Source organism: Palaemon carinicauda, chromosome 2 (genome assembly GCF_036898095.1).
Source record: "Palaemon carinicauda isolate YSFRI2023 chromosome 2, ASM3689809v2, whole genome shotgun sequence".
Classification (NCBI taxonomy): Eukaryota; Metazoa; Arthropoda; class Malacostraca; order Decapoda; family Palaemonidae; genus Palaemon; species Palaemon carinicauda.
Window position 1 is genome coordinate 188,973,448 of NC_090726.1, and position 15,000 is coordinate 188,988,447.

The window sequence follows — 15,000 nt, forward strand, 5'->3', positions numbered from 1 at the left end:
TGTGAACCGTGAACTATGTCCATTAGATGTATGTTTATCTAGGAGAGAGAGAGAGAGAGAGAGAGAGAGAGAGAGAGAGAGAGAGAGCTGTATTATTATTATTATTATTATTATTATTATTATTATTATTATTATTATTATTATTATTAGCTAAGCTACAACCCTGGTTGGAAAAGCAGGATGTTATAAGACCACAGGCTCCAAATGGGAAAATAGCCCAGTGAGGAAAGGAAAAAAGGAAAATAGAATATTTTGAAAAGAGTAACAACATTAAAATAAATATCTGCTATATAAGCTGTAGCTGTGAATTATCTAGATATGGAACAGAAAAGAGCTATTTTATTTCAGAAAAGTGTCGTTGAATTTTAACAACGAAATTAATAAAAGAGAGACAGAGATAAAGCTGACTGCAGTGATTCTTGGCATGATTTTGCCGAGACATGCAAAAGTTTGTATAGCCGTTAAATGCGAGAGGGTCCACGTCGAAATGGTAGGAAAGGAGGAAAACAAAGATTGAGAGAAACTCCCCCCCACCCCCACCCCCTACCCCCTGGAAAAAAGAATGTCCTGGCGTATCACGAAGAATGATTAGGAAAGCTGAAGAAATCCAAGGTCTTGATGTAATTACTCCGAACGGTTATACAAACTTTTTTTTTTTCCTTTTTTTTTTTTTTACCTTTTTTTTTGCTCGTAGATTTTCTTAGATATTTTTCCCCTAGGACAACAAAGGAAACTCTCATTTCTCCTTCTTTTTAGGAACCGTATTTCATTTCTTCGCCTGCCAAAGCCTTTCGGAATGGGATAACTTATTTCCAGGAATTCGGTATTCTCTTTTGAGGACCTTATTTTTATGATATGTGTAATTTTGTTAATTCAGTTATGGTCAGGAAGCAAATTAGATTTCCTCGACCCGTGTTAGACGGAGCTTCCAATGTCTCTTTGTCAACGTTAGAATATCATTAACTTATTTCCAATCTTTCTGTTTCCTTCGCCGATTTTTTTCGATGTGTTTCCATTGTTTTGGATTTATAAAACCAAGGTTTACTGAGAGAGAGAGAGAGAGAGAGAGAGAGAGAGAGAGAGAGAGAGAGCGGTAACTATATAAATTGAATCCCATCTTTGCGATGGTGATCTTGTATGAGAATAGAAACAAATATAATGTATGATGTACGTCATTTTTTTTATGAAGTTTTAGTCATAGATTCAGTTTTAAACTAAAAAACTCTCTCTCTCTCTCTCTCTCTCTCTCTCTCTCTCTCTCTCATATTTTCAAGGAAACCTATTATTATTATTATTATTATTGTTATTGTTATTATTATTAGCCAAGCTACAACCCTAGTTGGAAAAGCATGATACTATAAGCCTTAGGGCTCCAAATAGCCGAGTGTTGAATCAAAATTAGGAAATAAACTACATAAGAAGTAATGAATAATGGATATAGAATATTTAAAATCAGTAACAACGTTGAAATAGATGTCCTATATAAACTACGAAGAGAGAGAGAGAGAGAGAGAGAGAGAGAGAGAGAGAGAGAGAGAGAGAGAGATGTCAGCCTGTTCAACATAACATTCGTTGTAAGCTTGATCTTCTGAAGTTCCAACGATTCAACTGGCTGATTAGTAAGATCAATCCACAGTCTGGTAATTGCTGGAATAAAACTTCCAGAATACTGTGTAGTATTGAGCGTAATGGTAATAATGTCCATTGTAGTGTTTCCATTGCTAATGGTTTTAATAATCATTCTCACATGAAAATGGAAATAATTATTATAGTGCTGCTATTATAATTGACAACTAATGTTGATGATCGTTTTTAATGAGACGTTGATTAAGGAAACCATATTTTAATTTGATTATTAATGACCTTTCCGATAATAATTCTACTATTGACAGAACTAATGGTGACAGTCATTTTAATATCTTTCATACTTTGTTGTCGGCCATGATAATTATGATCTACAATTACATCTGATGATAGTAACAATCTTCTTACTGTGCTCAATTAATAATAATAATAATAATAATAATAATAATAATAATAATAATAATAATAATAATAATGATAATAATATAAAGATGATGATGATGATGATGATGATGATGATCTACTCCTGCCTCCTAAGTTATTAATATTTTAATATTCCAGTTTTCACATTATTATTATTATTATTATTATTATTATTATTATTATTATTACTACTTGCTAAACTACAACCCTAGTTGGAAAAACAGGATGCCAGAAGCCCAGGGGCCCCAACCGGGAAAATAGCCCAGTGAGGAAAGGAAGCAAAGAAAAAAATTAGATATTTTAAGAACAGTAGCAACATTAAAATAAATGTTTCCTATGTAAACTATAAGAACTTTAAAAATAATAAGAGGAAGAGAAATTAGATAGAATAGTGTGCCCAAATGTACCCTCAAGCAAGAGAACTCTAACTCTATTATATCTTTAATGTGAAATATAAATGTCTCTGGTGATTATTGGACGACTTCAGTTTGAAAGTACTGAATAATAACAGCCCTCGCGATGTTATCAGTAACACAATCAATTGCCTAATGAGGGAAGTTAATTTCGAATCATAAGCGGCGGTGGATAGAAAGCTCTATCTGGTATTTTGACGACTATTTTCAGAAGGTCCTGGGTGTAGCAACCTCATCCCAAAAAACTTGCCCAGAATATGAATGCTGAAAGTTTTAATGGGAGAGCAAACAGTACGAATGAACATTGTCATAATAATGATTATTATTATTATTATTATTATTATTATTATTATTATTATTATTATTATTATTATTATTAACTAAGCAGGAGAAGCAAGAGGCTGTAAGCCCAAAAGCTCCAACACGGAAAAAATAGCCCGGTGCGGAAAGGAAAAAAGGAAATAAACTAAAAGAGAAATAATAAAAAATTAAAATGAAATATTTTAAGAAAAGAAACATTAAAATGGATCTTCCATAAATAAACTATATAAACTTATAAAAAATGGAACAGAAATAAGATAGAAAAGTGTGCTCGAGTGTACCCTCAAGCACGAGAACTCTACCCTAAGACAGTGGAATGCCATGGTACAGAGGCTGTGGTACTATCCAAGACAGGAAAACAATGGTTTGATTGTGGAGTGCCCATCGTGTAGAAGAGCTGCTTATCATAGCTAAACAGTCTCTTCTACCATCACCAAGAGGAAAGTAACCACTGAACAATTTCAGGGATGTAGTTAATCCCTTGACCGACGAAGAATTGTTTTGTAATCTCAGTGTTGTCAGGTGCATGAAGACAAAGGAGAATGTCGGGAAAAATAGGCCAGACTATTTGGTGTACGTGAAGTCAAAATAGAAATTTACCTTGACCAGAGAAAGGAGATCCAATGAAGTTCTGCCTGGCCAGTCAAAGGACCCAATAACTCTCTAGCGGTAGTGTCTCAACGGGTGGCTGGTGTCCTGGCCAACCTATTTCTATTTTTAGCATGATATTACACAAAATATACACCATACTGTGGTACATGAAATAGGGTTTGCCTAGATTTTAATATGTTCTCAAATTACTTATATTTTAGTCATCCTCATTGCTTTAAATGTTATATTTTTGCGTACGAAAATATAATTTCTTTTGAAAAAAAACAGTACATTTCCTAAAGGAAAACCTTGCAGTTCTACCGAAAACACGAACACTTTTTAAGAAATCACCAAATAAAGATTAAACTCCAACCGCCTTATCTAGCACAGAATTCATCAAGGAACATTTTACTCTTCACATTGGTAAATAAATGTTTTTGGTCCCAGTGAACATCTCCAGAAAATTTCTTCTCTTGTAAACGAGCGGCTGGGAGGTAAGAAGAAGAAGAGGGTCTGGAAATTATCAGAAGATTGTGGGGCAAGATAAAGTGTGTTCGAAATGTGGGAAGGGGGGGGGGGGGGATGTGGATGGGTGTACTTGCCAGGAGGGAGAGGGGTGGATGAGTGTACTTCCTTGCGGGGGGGGGGGGGGGGGTGTTGATGGGTGTACTTGCCAGGGGGAAAGAGAGGGGGTGGAGGGGTGTATTTGCCTGTCGAGGAGGTGTGTTGAAGCCTTTCGACGATATGCTTAAACCGTAATGGCACTGGCGGAGAACCTCCCCCCCCCCCCCCAGAAAGTCGATGTAATTGAAGAATATGTTATAATGACGTTACTGCTGCTGCAGCCAAGATACTGGGCTGCATGGCAAGGCTCTGGCCCATTTCTCAATGCCCGTTTGTTAGGTTGGCTTCATATGTTACTGGGCCAGCTTGCATATTTGTTGCCCTACTGTAAGTTCCCCCGTGGCCAACACATATGCTTATCGTGAGTTTGTATTGGTACATTGGATGAGGCTTTGCGTCAGTAGATAAATTTTTTTGAATTTTTATTCCTTTGTGTTTCTTCATATATGCATAAAACTCTAATTTTCTTTTGTTATTTTTATTCAAAATTGTTTGTCTTTTGTTTTATGTTTATTCGATATGACATAATATTGTTTAAAAAAAAAAAAGGTCTTAGAATGATATAGTTACATTGGAATTAGGCTTTGCATCAATAGATAACTTTTCTGTTTATTTTGCATATGCAAATAAGAAATTTATTTTTCTCTTGTTATCATTTGCTTTCAAATATGTTTATTTGTCTCTTCTCTTATGTATATTGGATGAGAAATAATATTGTTAATAAAAACTAACAAAAAAAAACAAGAATTGTGTTTGAAGATGTCTTCGGAAACATGTCTTAGTGCGTAATGATAATGTGTTTATCTTTTCTTCTATCTACGATATGTAATTATGGTGGGATAATTAGTCCGTTGTAACCACTTACTTTTAATGACTCATCCAGGTTGCTGATAAATTGTCTTCATTAAGCAGTGTTATATTAATGGTAAGCTTCTCTGTTTATTATCCTCATACTATTTCTTTACAAGATGGGTTTGATCCTGGTGTCGTTAGTATGTACGTATGTATGTATTATTGCTATTATTGCTTGATAAGCTACAACCGTAGTTGGGATATTAGGAAGCCCAAGTGCTACAACAGGGAAAATTGCACCCTCAAGCAAGAGAACTCTAACCCAAGACAGTGGAAGACCATGGTACAGAGGCTATGGCACTACCAAAGACTAGAGAACAATGGTTTGATTTTGGAGTGTACCAACCGTGTGTCACACGATCGTACATAAATTATTTTGTATATATTATGCTTGTATCTGCGCTCTTCCCTCGCACTAAAAAGAACCTGAATAATCATGTCTCCGGTTTTCCTCTGTAACATTGTCACTTTCTCGAACATGTATTTTCCTGTTGCCTTGAGGTTTTGTATATAAAGGAGAGTGTTCCTTAATAAAGTACTCAGTTGATTGCATCCTGCCTTTGAGTTCACAACCCTCTCTCGGCCCGTCACATTGGTGACCCCGGAAGTCGACTCGCTCCCACCACCTTCCACCCCCACCCCCTCGCCCCTCCATCTTTGGTACTATGGCGGACTCTACGGCAGTTGGTGCTGCGGCCGCTCCATTCAAACTTTCATCGTTTGCCAGCAGAGAGGCGTTTGCTTGGTTTCAGCGCGCAGAAGTCCAGTTTCGCATCAGGGGCGTGACTCGCTCAACCACCAAAGCGGATTATGTTCTCGCGCCGATACCCGAGGACACCTTCCCAGAAATATCCGACTGGCTTTGTGAACAAGGAGACAACCCAATAGCGTATGACGCCCTCAAAACATACCTTCTGCAGCAGTACTCGCCGTCGCCAGCCGCCCGTATAGCAAAGCTTTTTCAGCTCTCGCAACAACCGTTGGGGGACCAAAGGGCTTCGCTTGCCCTCAGGGAAATGACCAGTATCGCTCACCTTCAGCCGTCTGCCTCTCTCCTCGTGAGGTGAACCTACTTCGTGCCCTTTGGATACGCCGTTTACCCGAACCTGTACGCGCTGCCATACCCGATGTCGATAGTTTACCCATGAAGGACTTGATGACCAAAGCCAACGCCCTTATGGACAGCCACTTCAAGACCTCCATCAACGCCTCCACCCCTGGCGAAGAGGATGCCTATTCAACGTCAACCGAAGCTGACATGAATGCCGTAGGACATACACGCCTACCCCGTGACGTGCCGAAGGAGCGACAAAGCCGCCCACCACCCACCAATCGCTCGTGCCCCAGCGAACGACTTCTACAGCCACTTACTACCTCCCATCCGCCACAGTTTTGCTACTACCACTTCAGATTCGGGGCAACCGCGAAGAAATGTGCCAAGGATTGTCAGTGGCCAAAAAACGTGTAAGTAGGCCATCGCTTTATCACCATATCAAGACGACGGGACCCCCAGTCTTCGCAAAATTCAGACGTCTGACACCGGAACGATTGGCAGCCGCCAAACAGACGTTCGCCGAAATGGAGGAAATGGGCCTTTGCTAAAAGGCCTCCAGCCCATGGTCGTCACCGTTACACATCGTTCTGAAGAAAGACGGCTCCCTCCGTCCGTGCGGGGATTACAGGTGCCTGAACATACAAACAGAACCGGATCACTACCCCCTCCCAAACATTGCTGACGTGACCACCTACCTGCACAAAGCGAAGGTTTTCTCTACGCTCGACCTCCTGAAGGGGTATTATCAGGTGCCTATGAACCCAGACGACCTCCCCAAGACCGCCAACACCACTCCGTTTGGTACATACACCTTCAATTACTCCTGTTTTGGCCTTCGTAATGCTGGGCAACGTTTCAACGTCTCATGGATGGCATCTTAGGGGACCTCCCTTTCTGTGTATGTTATGTGGACGACATACTTGTGTTCTCCTCCTCAAAAGAGGAACACCTCCGTCACCTGCGCATCGTGCTTGACCGCCTGCAACAAAACGGCCTTGTAGTCCGGTACGACAAGTGTACCTTTGGCGCCAACGAAGTGTCGTTCTTAGGGCACTGTATCACTCCTGAAGGAGTCCATCCCCTCCCTGAGAAGGTAGCAGCCGTTCAGAACTTCCCCGCGCCCTCGACCATCAAAGCTCTGCAGGAATTCTTGGGCATGATCAACTATTATCACCGTTTTCTGCCAGCCATTGCCGCCACTCTTGCTCCCCTCTATGCCTCCCTCAAGGGCAAGCCAAAGGACCTGAAGTGGCGTCCCCTTCAAGAAGCAGCCTTCTGCAATGCAAAGAAGGCCCTATCAACTGCTGCGGCTATTACTTTTCCTATCCCACACGCCCCTCTCCTTCTCTCCACCGATGCCAGCGACGTCGCTATTGGTGCAGTACTCGAGCAGGTGGTCAACGGCTCGCCCCACCCATTGGCCTTCTTCAGCAGAAAACTGTCCAAGGCAGAATCGGGTTATTCTACCTTTGATCGAGAATTGCTGGCGGTGCACTTGGTTGTCCGTCACTTTCGCCATTTTTTAGAAGGTACGCCCTTCGTCATTCGCACAGACCACATGCCTCTGGTGCACGCCTTCACTCGACAGTCTGACGCCTGGTCCGCCCGTCAACGCCGACATCTCTCCACCGTGGCTGAATACAATTGCACCCTTCAATACGTCCCTGGGAAAAGGAATCCCGTTGCCGATGCCCTGTCAAGAAACACGTTGGCTGCCGTTCAACTGGGATTGGATTACAACGCCCTGGCTGAAGCCCAATGACAGGATCCAGAGTATCAAGCTTGTAGGACATCCTTCACGTCCCTCCGTTGGGAAGACTTTCCCCTCGAAGACTCCAACACCACCCTCCTCTGTGACGTCAGTACTGGTAGACCGCGACCTTGGATTCCTGCTCCCATGCGCCGACAGGTGTTTGATTTCATTCACGGCCTTTCACATCCCTCGTGCCGTTCTACTGCTCAGCTGCTGAAGGCAAAGTTCATTTGGCACGGCATTTCTAAGGATGCTAAGGATTGGGTCCGTGCCTGTACTTCTTGTCAAACTTCCAAAGTACATCGACACACGGATTCAGGAGTGGGCACCTTTCCTCAACTTCAGCGTCGTTTCGCACACATTCACGTCGACGTTGTAGGCCCCCTACCCACATCACAAGGACATCGTTACCTGTTTACCGTCATCGACCGATCCACTCGTTGGCCTGAAGCCATTCCCATGGAAACTGCAACGTCCGCCTCATGTACATCTGCCTTACTCTCTGGATGGATTTCAAGATTCGGTATCCTTGAGCATATTACTTCTGACAGGGGAACCACTTTCACCTCTCAATTGTGGACGTCATTAGCGAATCTCCTGGGCATCACCCTACATCAGACAACGGCCTACAACCCCGCTGCCAATGGAATGGTTGAACGTTTTCATCGCACCCTCAAAGCAGCTTTGATGTCCCGCTGCAAGGATTGCAACTGGTTTACTCAGCTTACCTGGGTCTTCCTGGGACTAAGGACCACTCCTAAAGACGCCCTCGACGTCTCGGCAGCTGAAATGGTGTATGGCGACCCGTTGGTCGTCCCTGCCGAATTTTTTCCTACTAAAACCTCCTCCGACGATCTACAGTGCATACGTCACGTCGTGGGAAAATTTACTCCGTGCCGCCAGATTTACAAGCCCCCAGCGAAGCATCACATACCAACGGACTTGCACTCTGCAACGCACGTCTTCCTGCGCAACGACACTAGCAAGCCACCACTAACGCCCCCTTACATGGGCCCTTTCCTTGTGATCCGACGCAGTCCGAAAGCATTCCTACTAAACATTTGTGGCAAAGAAGACTGGGTCTCCATCGATCGTCTAAAACCTGCTTATCTTCTGCCAGATGACCCGCCTACAGTTCGCCTCTCTAGATCAGGGCGCCCTATTTAACATGTACAGTATGTCATTTTCAGGGGGGGAGCCATGTACCAACCGTGTGTCACACGATCGTACATTAATTATTTTGTATATATTATGCTTGTATCTGCGCTCTTCCCTCGCACTAAAAAGAACCTGAATAATCATGTCTCCCGATTTCCTCTGTAACATTGTCACTTTCTTGAACATGTATTTTCCTGTTGCCTTGAGGTTTTGTATATAAAGGAGAGTGTTCCTTAATAAAGTACTCAGTTGATTGCATCCTGCCTTTGAGTTCACAACCCTCTCTCAGCCCGTCACAGGAGTGTCATTCTCCTAGAAGAACTGCTTGTCATAGCTAAACAGTCTCTTATACCATTAAAAAGTGGAAAATAGCCACTGAACAATTACACTGCAGTAGTTAACCCCTTGGGTGAAAAAGAATTTTTAGATTATCTTAGTGTTATCAGGTGTATGAGGAAATATAGGAATGTGTAAAGAGTAAGCCAGACTATTCCGTTTATGAGTAGGCAAAGGAAGAACGAGCCGTAACCAGAGAGGGATCCAACACAGTACTATCTGGTCAGGCAAAGAACCTAATAACTCTCTAGCGGTAGTATCGCAACTGGCAGCTGGTGCCATGGCCAACCGACTAACCAAGTATATATATATATATATATATATATATATATATATATATATATATATATATATATATAGTGATATATATATATATATATATATATATATATATATATATATATATATATATATATATAGTGACCTTATCATTTTTTTACTTTTCATTAGTCACCTTTCCCACCGTTATCCTTATATTAAGGGGTCGGATCAGGCATGGTTTATAATTTGGCAGAGGGTTTTTATGATCGTCTTGTAGTCATCAACCCCAGTTATTGGCGGTGGGGCTCACGTTTGACTTAATAGTCCACTTACAAGGCAGCAGTTTCCATACTTATTTTTTTTTATTAATAATGTATTTCACAGCGTCTTTTGATTATCAACCCTATGATTAATAGGGTTGTGGTGGCTTATGGAAAACGTCCTTACCTGGCGGTCTACCGAACTGGTGTTCGAGTCCCGCTCAAGCTCGTTAGTGTCTTGCAGCGTCTGCAACATTATAATCCTTGTAAGCTAAGGAAGGAGGGGGAGAGGGTGTAGGGAGCTTATAGGTCTATCTGCTGAGTCATTAGCAGCCATGTCTCGCCTCCTTAATCATAGTTTGGGTGGAGAGGCGACGTGCGTGCTGATCATATATATATATATATATATATATATATATATATATATATATATATATATATATATATTTATGTATATATATATATATATATATATATATATATATATATACACATATATATGTATGTGTGTATACATATATATATATATATATATATATATATATATATATATATATATATATATATATATGTATATAAATATATATATATATATATATATATATATATATATATATATATATATATTTATATATATATATATATATATATATATATATGGGCAGTCTGTAGGTAATTGTCCTGCTAGCTAGGGCATTGTCCTTGTCCCTTGCCCGTGCCATTCATGACCTTCCCTTAAACCTCATTTTTTTGAAAGTGTGTTTCTCACTGTCATATAACCATCCAATCATTATGAAACTGCATCGGTCATAAATAGCGAATGTATAAACTATTAGTGTTATCTGACCATAGTCATATAATAGGAATTTGTTTTGGGCCTAGTCATTTCATGTTTTCTGTTTTGGCCTTTGCTCTTAAACATACGGTAGTTCTGTAATAGATGAAATACATAATTGTAATAAGCGATTCATTAAACATGTCAAGTTTACTCAAAGAATTCTGTACCAATTTGTGCAAAATCTTTATACCCATTAGACTTTAATTTTGTATAATTTTGCATGATTTTATATAAGAAGCACAAATTACCTTATTTCAGAACATGTTGTTTTATAGCTAAAGGTTGACATTTTATCTTTTTGGCCAGCGATATTAGCCAATACATCTCTGCACACGACGTGTCTAAGATTAAGCCTGTCAAACCAGATGTGTCTCATATTATACTTGTCATTCATGTATGTAACTCAAACCAACAAATTAAATAATTTAGATGGAGTAGTTAATTCCCCTTTGCATACCAAATCAGTCGCAGTATCCCCAAAGAAGCCGAGATTAATCTGGTCAGTCCTAGTAATCCTCAGGTTAACCCAAATGGGTGTCTTGTCTGTCTTTTCTTCTCAATCATTTCCTAACGTATCTCATTCTAGTGATTTGAATCCAAAATGCATGTCAATTTAAGCCAATTCCTAGTAGCATTTCAGGTCAGTCGAGTTATCCCCCATGCACGTGCATTTTAGCTGAAATCAATCAGTCCACATGGGGACTTTTGGATCAATCCTATCTACATTAAGGGGTCGGTTGCCTGATACGCCCATTTCACTGTCTCCTATTAAAGGCATCCTATGTACATCTGTTTACTTTTAATCAGTCTAATCAAGTCTTGATGCATCTCGTATCAGCTCAGTTGGTTTCTAACTTATCTCTCCTCAACTATATGCCTGTCATTATGTATTTCTGACCTAAGCTTGGAAGAAATATAGCCTAAGTCCCCACCCCGATTGTATTATTACTATTATTATTACTAGCTAAGCTACAGCACTAGTTGAAAAAGCAGGATGCTATAAGCCCAAGTGCTCCAACAGGGAAAAATAGCCCATTTAGGATAGTAAATAAAGAAATAAACTACAAGAGAATTATTGAACAGTTGATATAAAATATTTTAAGAACAGTAACAACATTAAAATGAAACTTTCGAATATAAACCATAAAAAACTTATGTCAGCCTGTTCAACATAAAAACATTCGCTGCAAGTTTGAACTTTTGAAGTTCCACTGATTCAACTACTTAATTAGGAAGATCATTCCACCCCATGGTCACTGTTGGAAAAAAACTTCTCGAGTACTGTGCAGCAAGCCTTATGATGAAGGCATGAATTTTAGTATTAACTAGTACCTGCAAATCATAGATAAACCCTGCATACCTAGTATATTGCCTAGTACCTGCGGATCATAGATTAACCCCTGCATACCTAGTTTTATCTAGGACCTGCGAATGATAAATTAACCCCGTTAGTCAGAACAACAAAAAGTCAGTCACTCGAGAACCAGAAATCACTCACCTATAACTTCCATCGACGTACTCGCGAAGTCTTTCTCGAAGCTCTCGGCAAGGACCTCGCACTTGAACTTCCCGCTGGTCGCCCTCGAGACGTTCCTCAAGACGACCTTCTCTCCTCCCGACCGGTCTTTCTGGAGGAGGAGGAGGAGGAAGAAAGGAAGAAATGATGCCTCATTATTTCTGCATTATTCATATTCTTTTGGGATACTTTCATGGAAGCGGTGGGGGGAAAGTTTTGCATCTTCTTAGCAGGTATGAGAGAAAGAGAGAGAGAGAGAGAGAGAGAGAGAGAGAGAGAGAGAGAGAGGTGGTCATCAAAGTCTAAAAATAAAGAGAGAGAGAGAGAGAGAGAGAGAGAGAAGAGAGAGAGAGAGAGAGAGAGAGAGAGGTGTCATCAAAGTCTAAATATAATAGAATAATTATGTAATTCTTCTGGAGCATTACATTTTATACCTTTATATTTTTACATTTTCTAGAGATGTTAAAAGACATTTAGAGAGATATTAAAGGTTTAGTCTCGGGTATTTTTAGAATTAGATGTAAAACGACCACCAATTTCATATTGTATAAAAAGGTTAACTGGGGTCACTGGAGCTCTGAGATTATTACTTTTAAATTACACACTAATTGCCGTTTCAGGCTGGGTAACATGATTAGCCTTGATGTAAAGGTATCTTTGCCCCTGGGATATAATCTATTTTCTCTTAGAATTAAGTCGGTTCTATCTTGACTTAGACTATATCCACCAGTCAGCAGAGTAAATAGAGTGTAATTTTATTGTTCTTCTGATGGGAATTTCTATTAACATTTCATCATCATCACCTCTTACGCCTATTGACGGAAAGGGCCTCGGTTAGATTTCGCCAGTCGTCTCTATTCATCATCATCTACTTCACGCTTCATAGTCCTCAGTCATGTTGGTCTGGGTTTTCCAACTCTACTTGTGCTTTGTGGAGCCCAGCTAAACGTTTAGTGAACTAATCTCTCTTGGGGAGAGCGAAGAGCATGCCCAAACCATCTCCATCTACCCCTCATCATGATCTCATCCACATATGGCACTCGAGTAATCTCTCTTATAGTTTCATTTCTAATCTTATCCTGGCATTTAACTCCCAATATCCTTCTGAGGGCTTTGTTCTCAAATCTACTAAATCTATTGGGTTTTCAAAATATTTTTATTCTCGCAAGCTACTGAAAATAAATACAATGGTGGATTTTACTTCTAGGTCAAGTCAATAGTCAGTCTTACGTCAGTGACTTGCGATAAGGGTATATTTTGTAAACAGACTAGCATACAATACCCCAACACGACATCAGACCAAGCAAACGCTAGCCCTACGCTGTCATAGAGCCTTAGACCATCCGTGTTATTATCATTATTATTATTATTATTATTATTATTACTTGCTAAGCTACAACCCTGGTTGGAAAAGCTGGATGCTATAAGCCCAGGGGCCCGGACAGGGAAAATAGCCCATTAAGGAAAGGAAACAAGGAAAAATAAAATATTTTTAGAACAGTAACAACATTAAAATAATTATTTTAATATATACGTAATAATAATTTTTTTGATATGTTAGAATAAGGAAAGTAAACTTTAAAGTTAAAATAAGGAAAGTAATGTTTAAATTAAAGAAAATTACAATAAGAAAGGATTTTTTTTTTTTTTTAGAATAAGGAAAGTCATTTGCATACGATAGAATTAGGAAAGTTATGTTTATATGTTAAAATAAGGAAAATTATTTTCATTTGTTAAGATAAGTAAAGTAATTTTTATCTTTTAGAATCAGGTAAGAAAATTTTTAAATTTTAATCAGAATTTAGGGGTTTGATGTTAAACGGAAGTTTGAGAATAGACACCAGGTCAAGTCAGTTGATTCTGTCTGTTCAAATCCATATGGTAATGTAATTTCCTGTAATATTAAGGGAACTATAATTTATTTTCCTTATTAAAATGGTCACATCCCATATTAACAATATTTTGACGAATAAGGTCTGAGGAAGTTTCCTGCAGTTAAGATAAGCTATTTACTATATACTGTTTTTTATGAACGTTAAAATATTGTGTAACTTTTGAAAAAGAATAAGTTATATTCGTCTTCTAATTATCTATCTGCATTGTTTGAGATTACTAGTATTGTAAGTCTGTTTGTATGCTTTATGTACTGCGAGCTAATAACAGTTTACTTGCTATATATTTTTCTATAAATAATGGTAAAGTATCCTTTTCTTTACTTAATTGGTAACCGTTGTATCTCTGATATTTTATATTTCATTTGTTTATTCATTGATATATTTATTATCATAAGATGAGCAGCAAAAACACTTCAATGAGAATCTAATTGTAAAGTCATTTGTCACAGAAACTGCTAAGTCATCTCTCAAAATTCAGATTACAATTCAAATTTTCCATTGACCCGCGTTAATGTAAGTCTGCAATTAGAATGGTAAACATAATAATAATGCTGTTAATAAGCTATATGTAGAAAAAAGATGGTCATTAGTTTTGGTGACCTATTGGAAACGTCACTGCCTGGCAATCTGCGGGACTGGGGTTCAAGGATGCTCATCCTTGATTGTTTTTTTAGTAGGGTTTGCGCTAAAGATGGGTTGAGTTAGGACTAGCTGCTGAGTCACCAGCAGCTATTGCCTGGCCTTCCATGTTCCTAGCTGGGGGGTCGATCATAGGTATAAATAATGTCTCTTGGGCCTTGTCCTGCTAGCTAGGGGATGATCATAGTCTATTGCCCTTTGCCATTCATGAGCAGCCTTTAAACATGTTTTCAGATTTTCGAAATTCACGTTCTAAAGAAAGGCAAATATTTTGACAAAATGTGAAATATTAAGCAATGATATCTTCATATTGAGGATGATGATGGTGATACAGCTATTTATATTTATATTAAAGTCGTTTTAGTCAGAGGAATGAAGGAAAAAATAATACACACAAAGAAAATGCTTCATAGAGACATGGGTAGTGAATAGCTGAAAAGGAGAAAATTATTATGGATGAAATGATTTTGGATTTCGAAATG

The 15,000-nt window shown here is 39.1% G+C and overlaps 1 protein-coding gene across 1 annotated transcript in view; it reads right to left on the minus strand.

Annotated features, from left to right (window-relative positions):
- Nucleotides 1-15,000, minus strand: part of LOC137622490 (junctional adhesion molecule 2A-like) — a 452,367-nt gene that overhangs the window by 27,900 nt on the left and 409,467 nt on the right. The window contains exon 4 of the mRNA XM_068353097.1: nucleotides 11,967-12,096. Within this exon, the coding sequence (XP_068209198.1) occupies nucleotides 11,967-12,096 (130 nt within the window). The remainder of the gene's footprint in view (nucleotides 1-11,966; nucleotides 12,097-15,000) is intronic.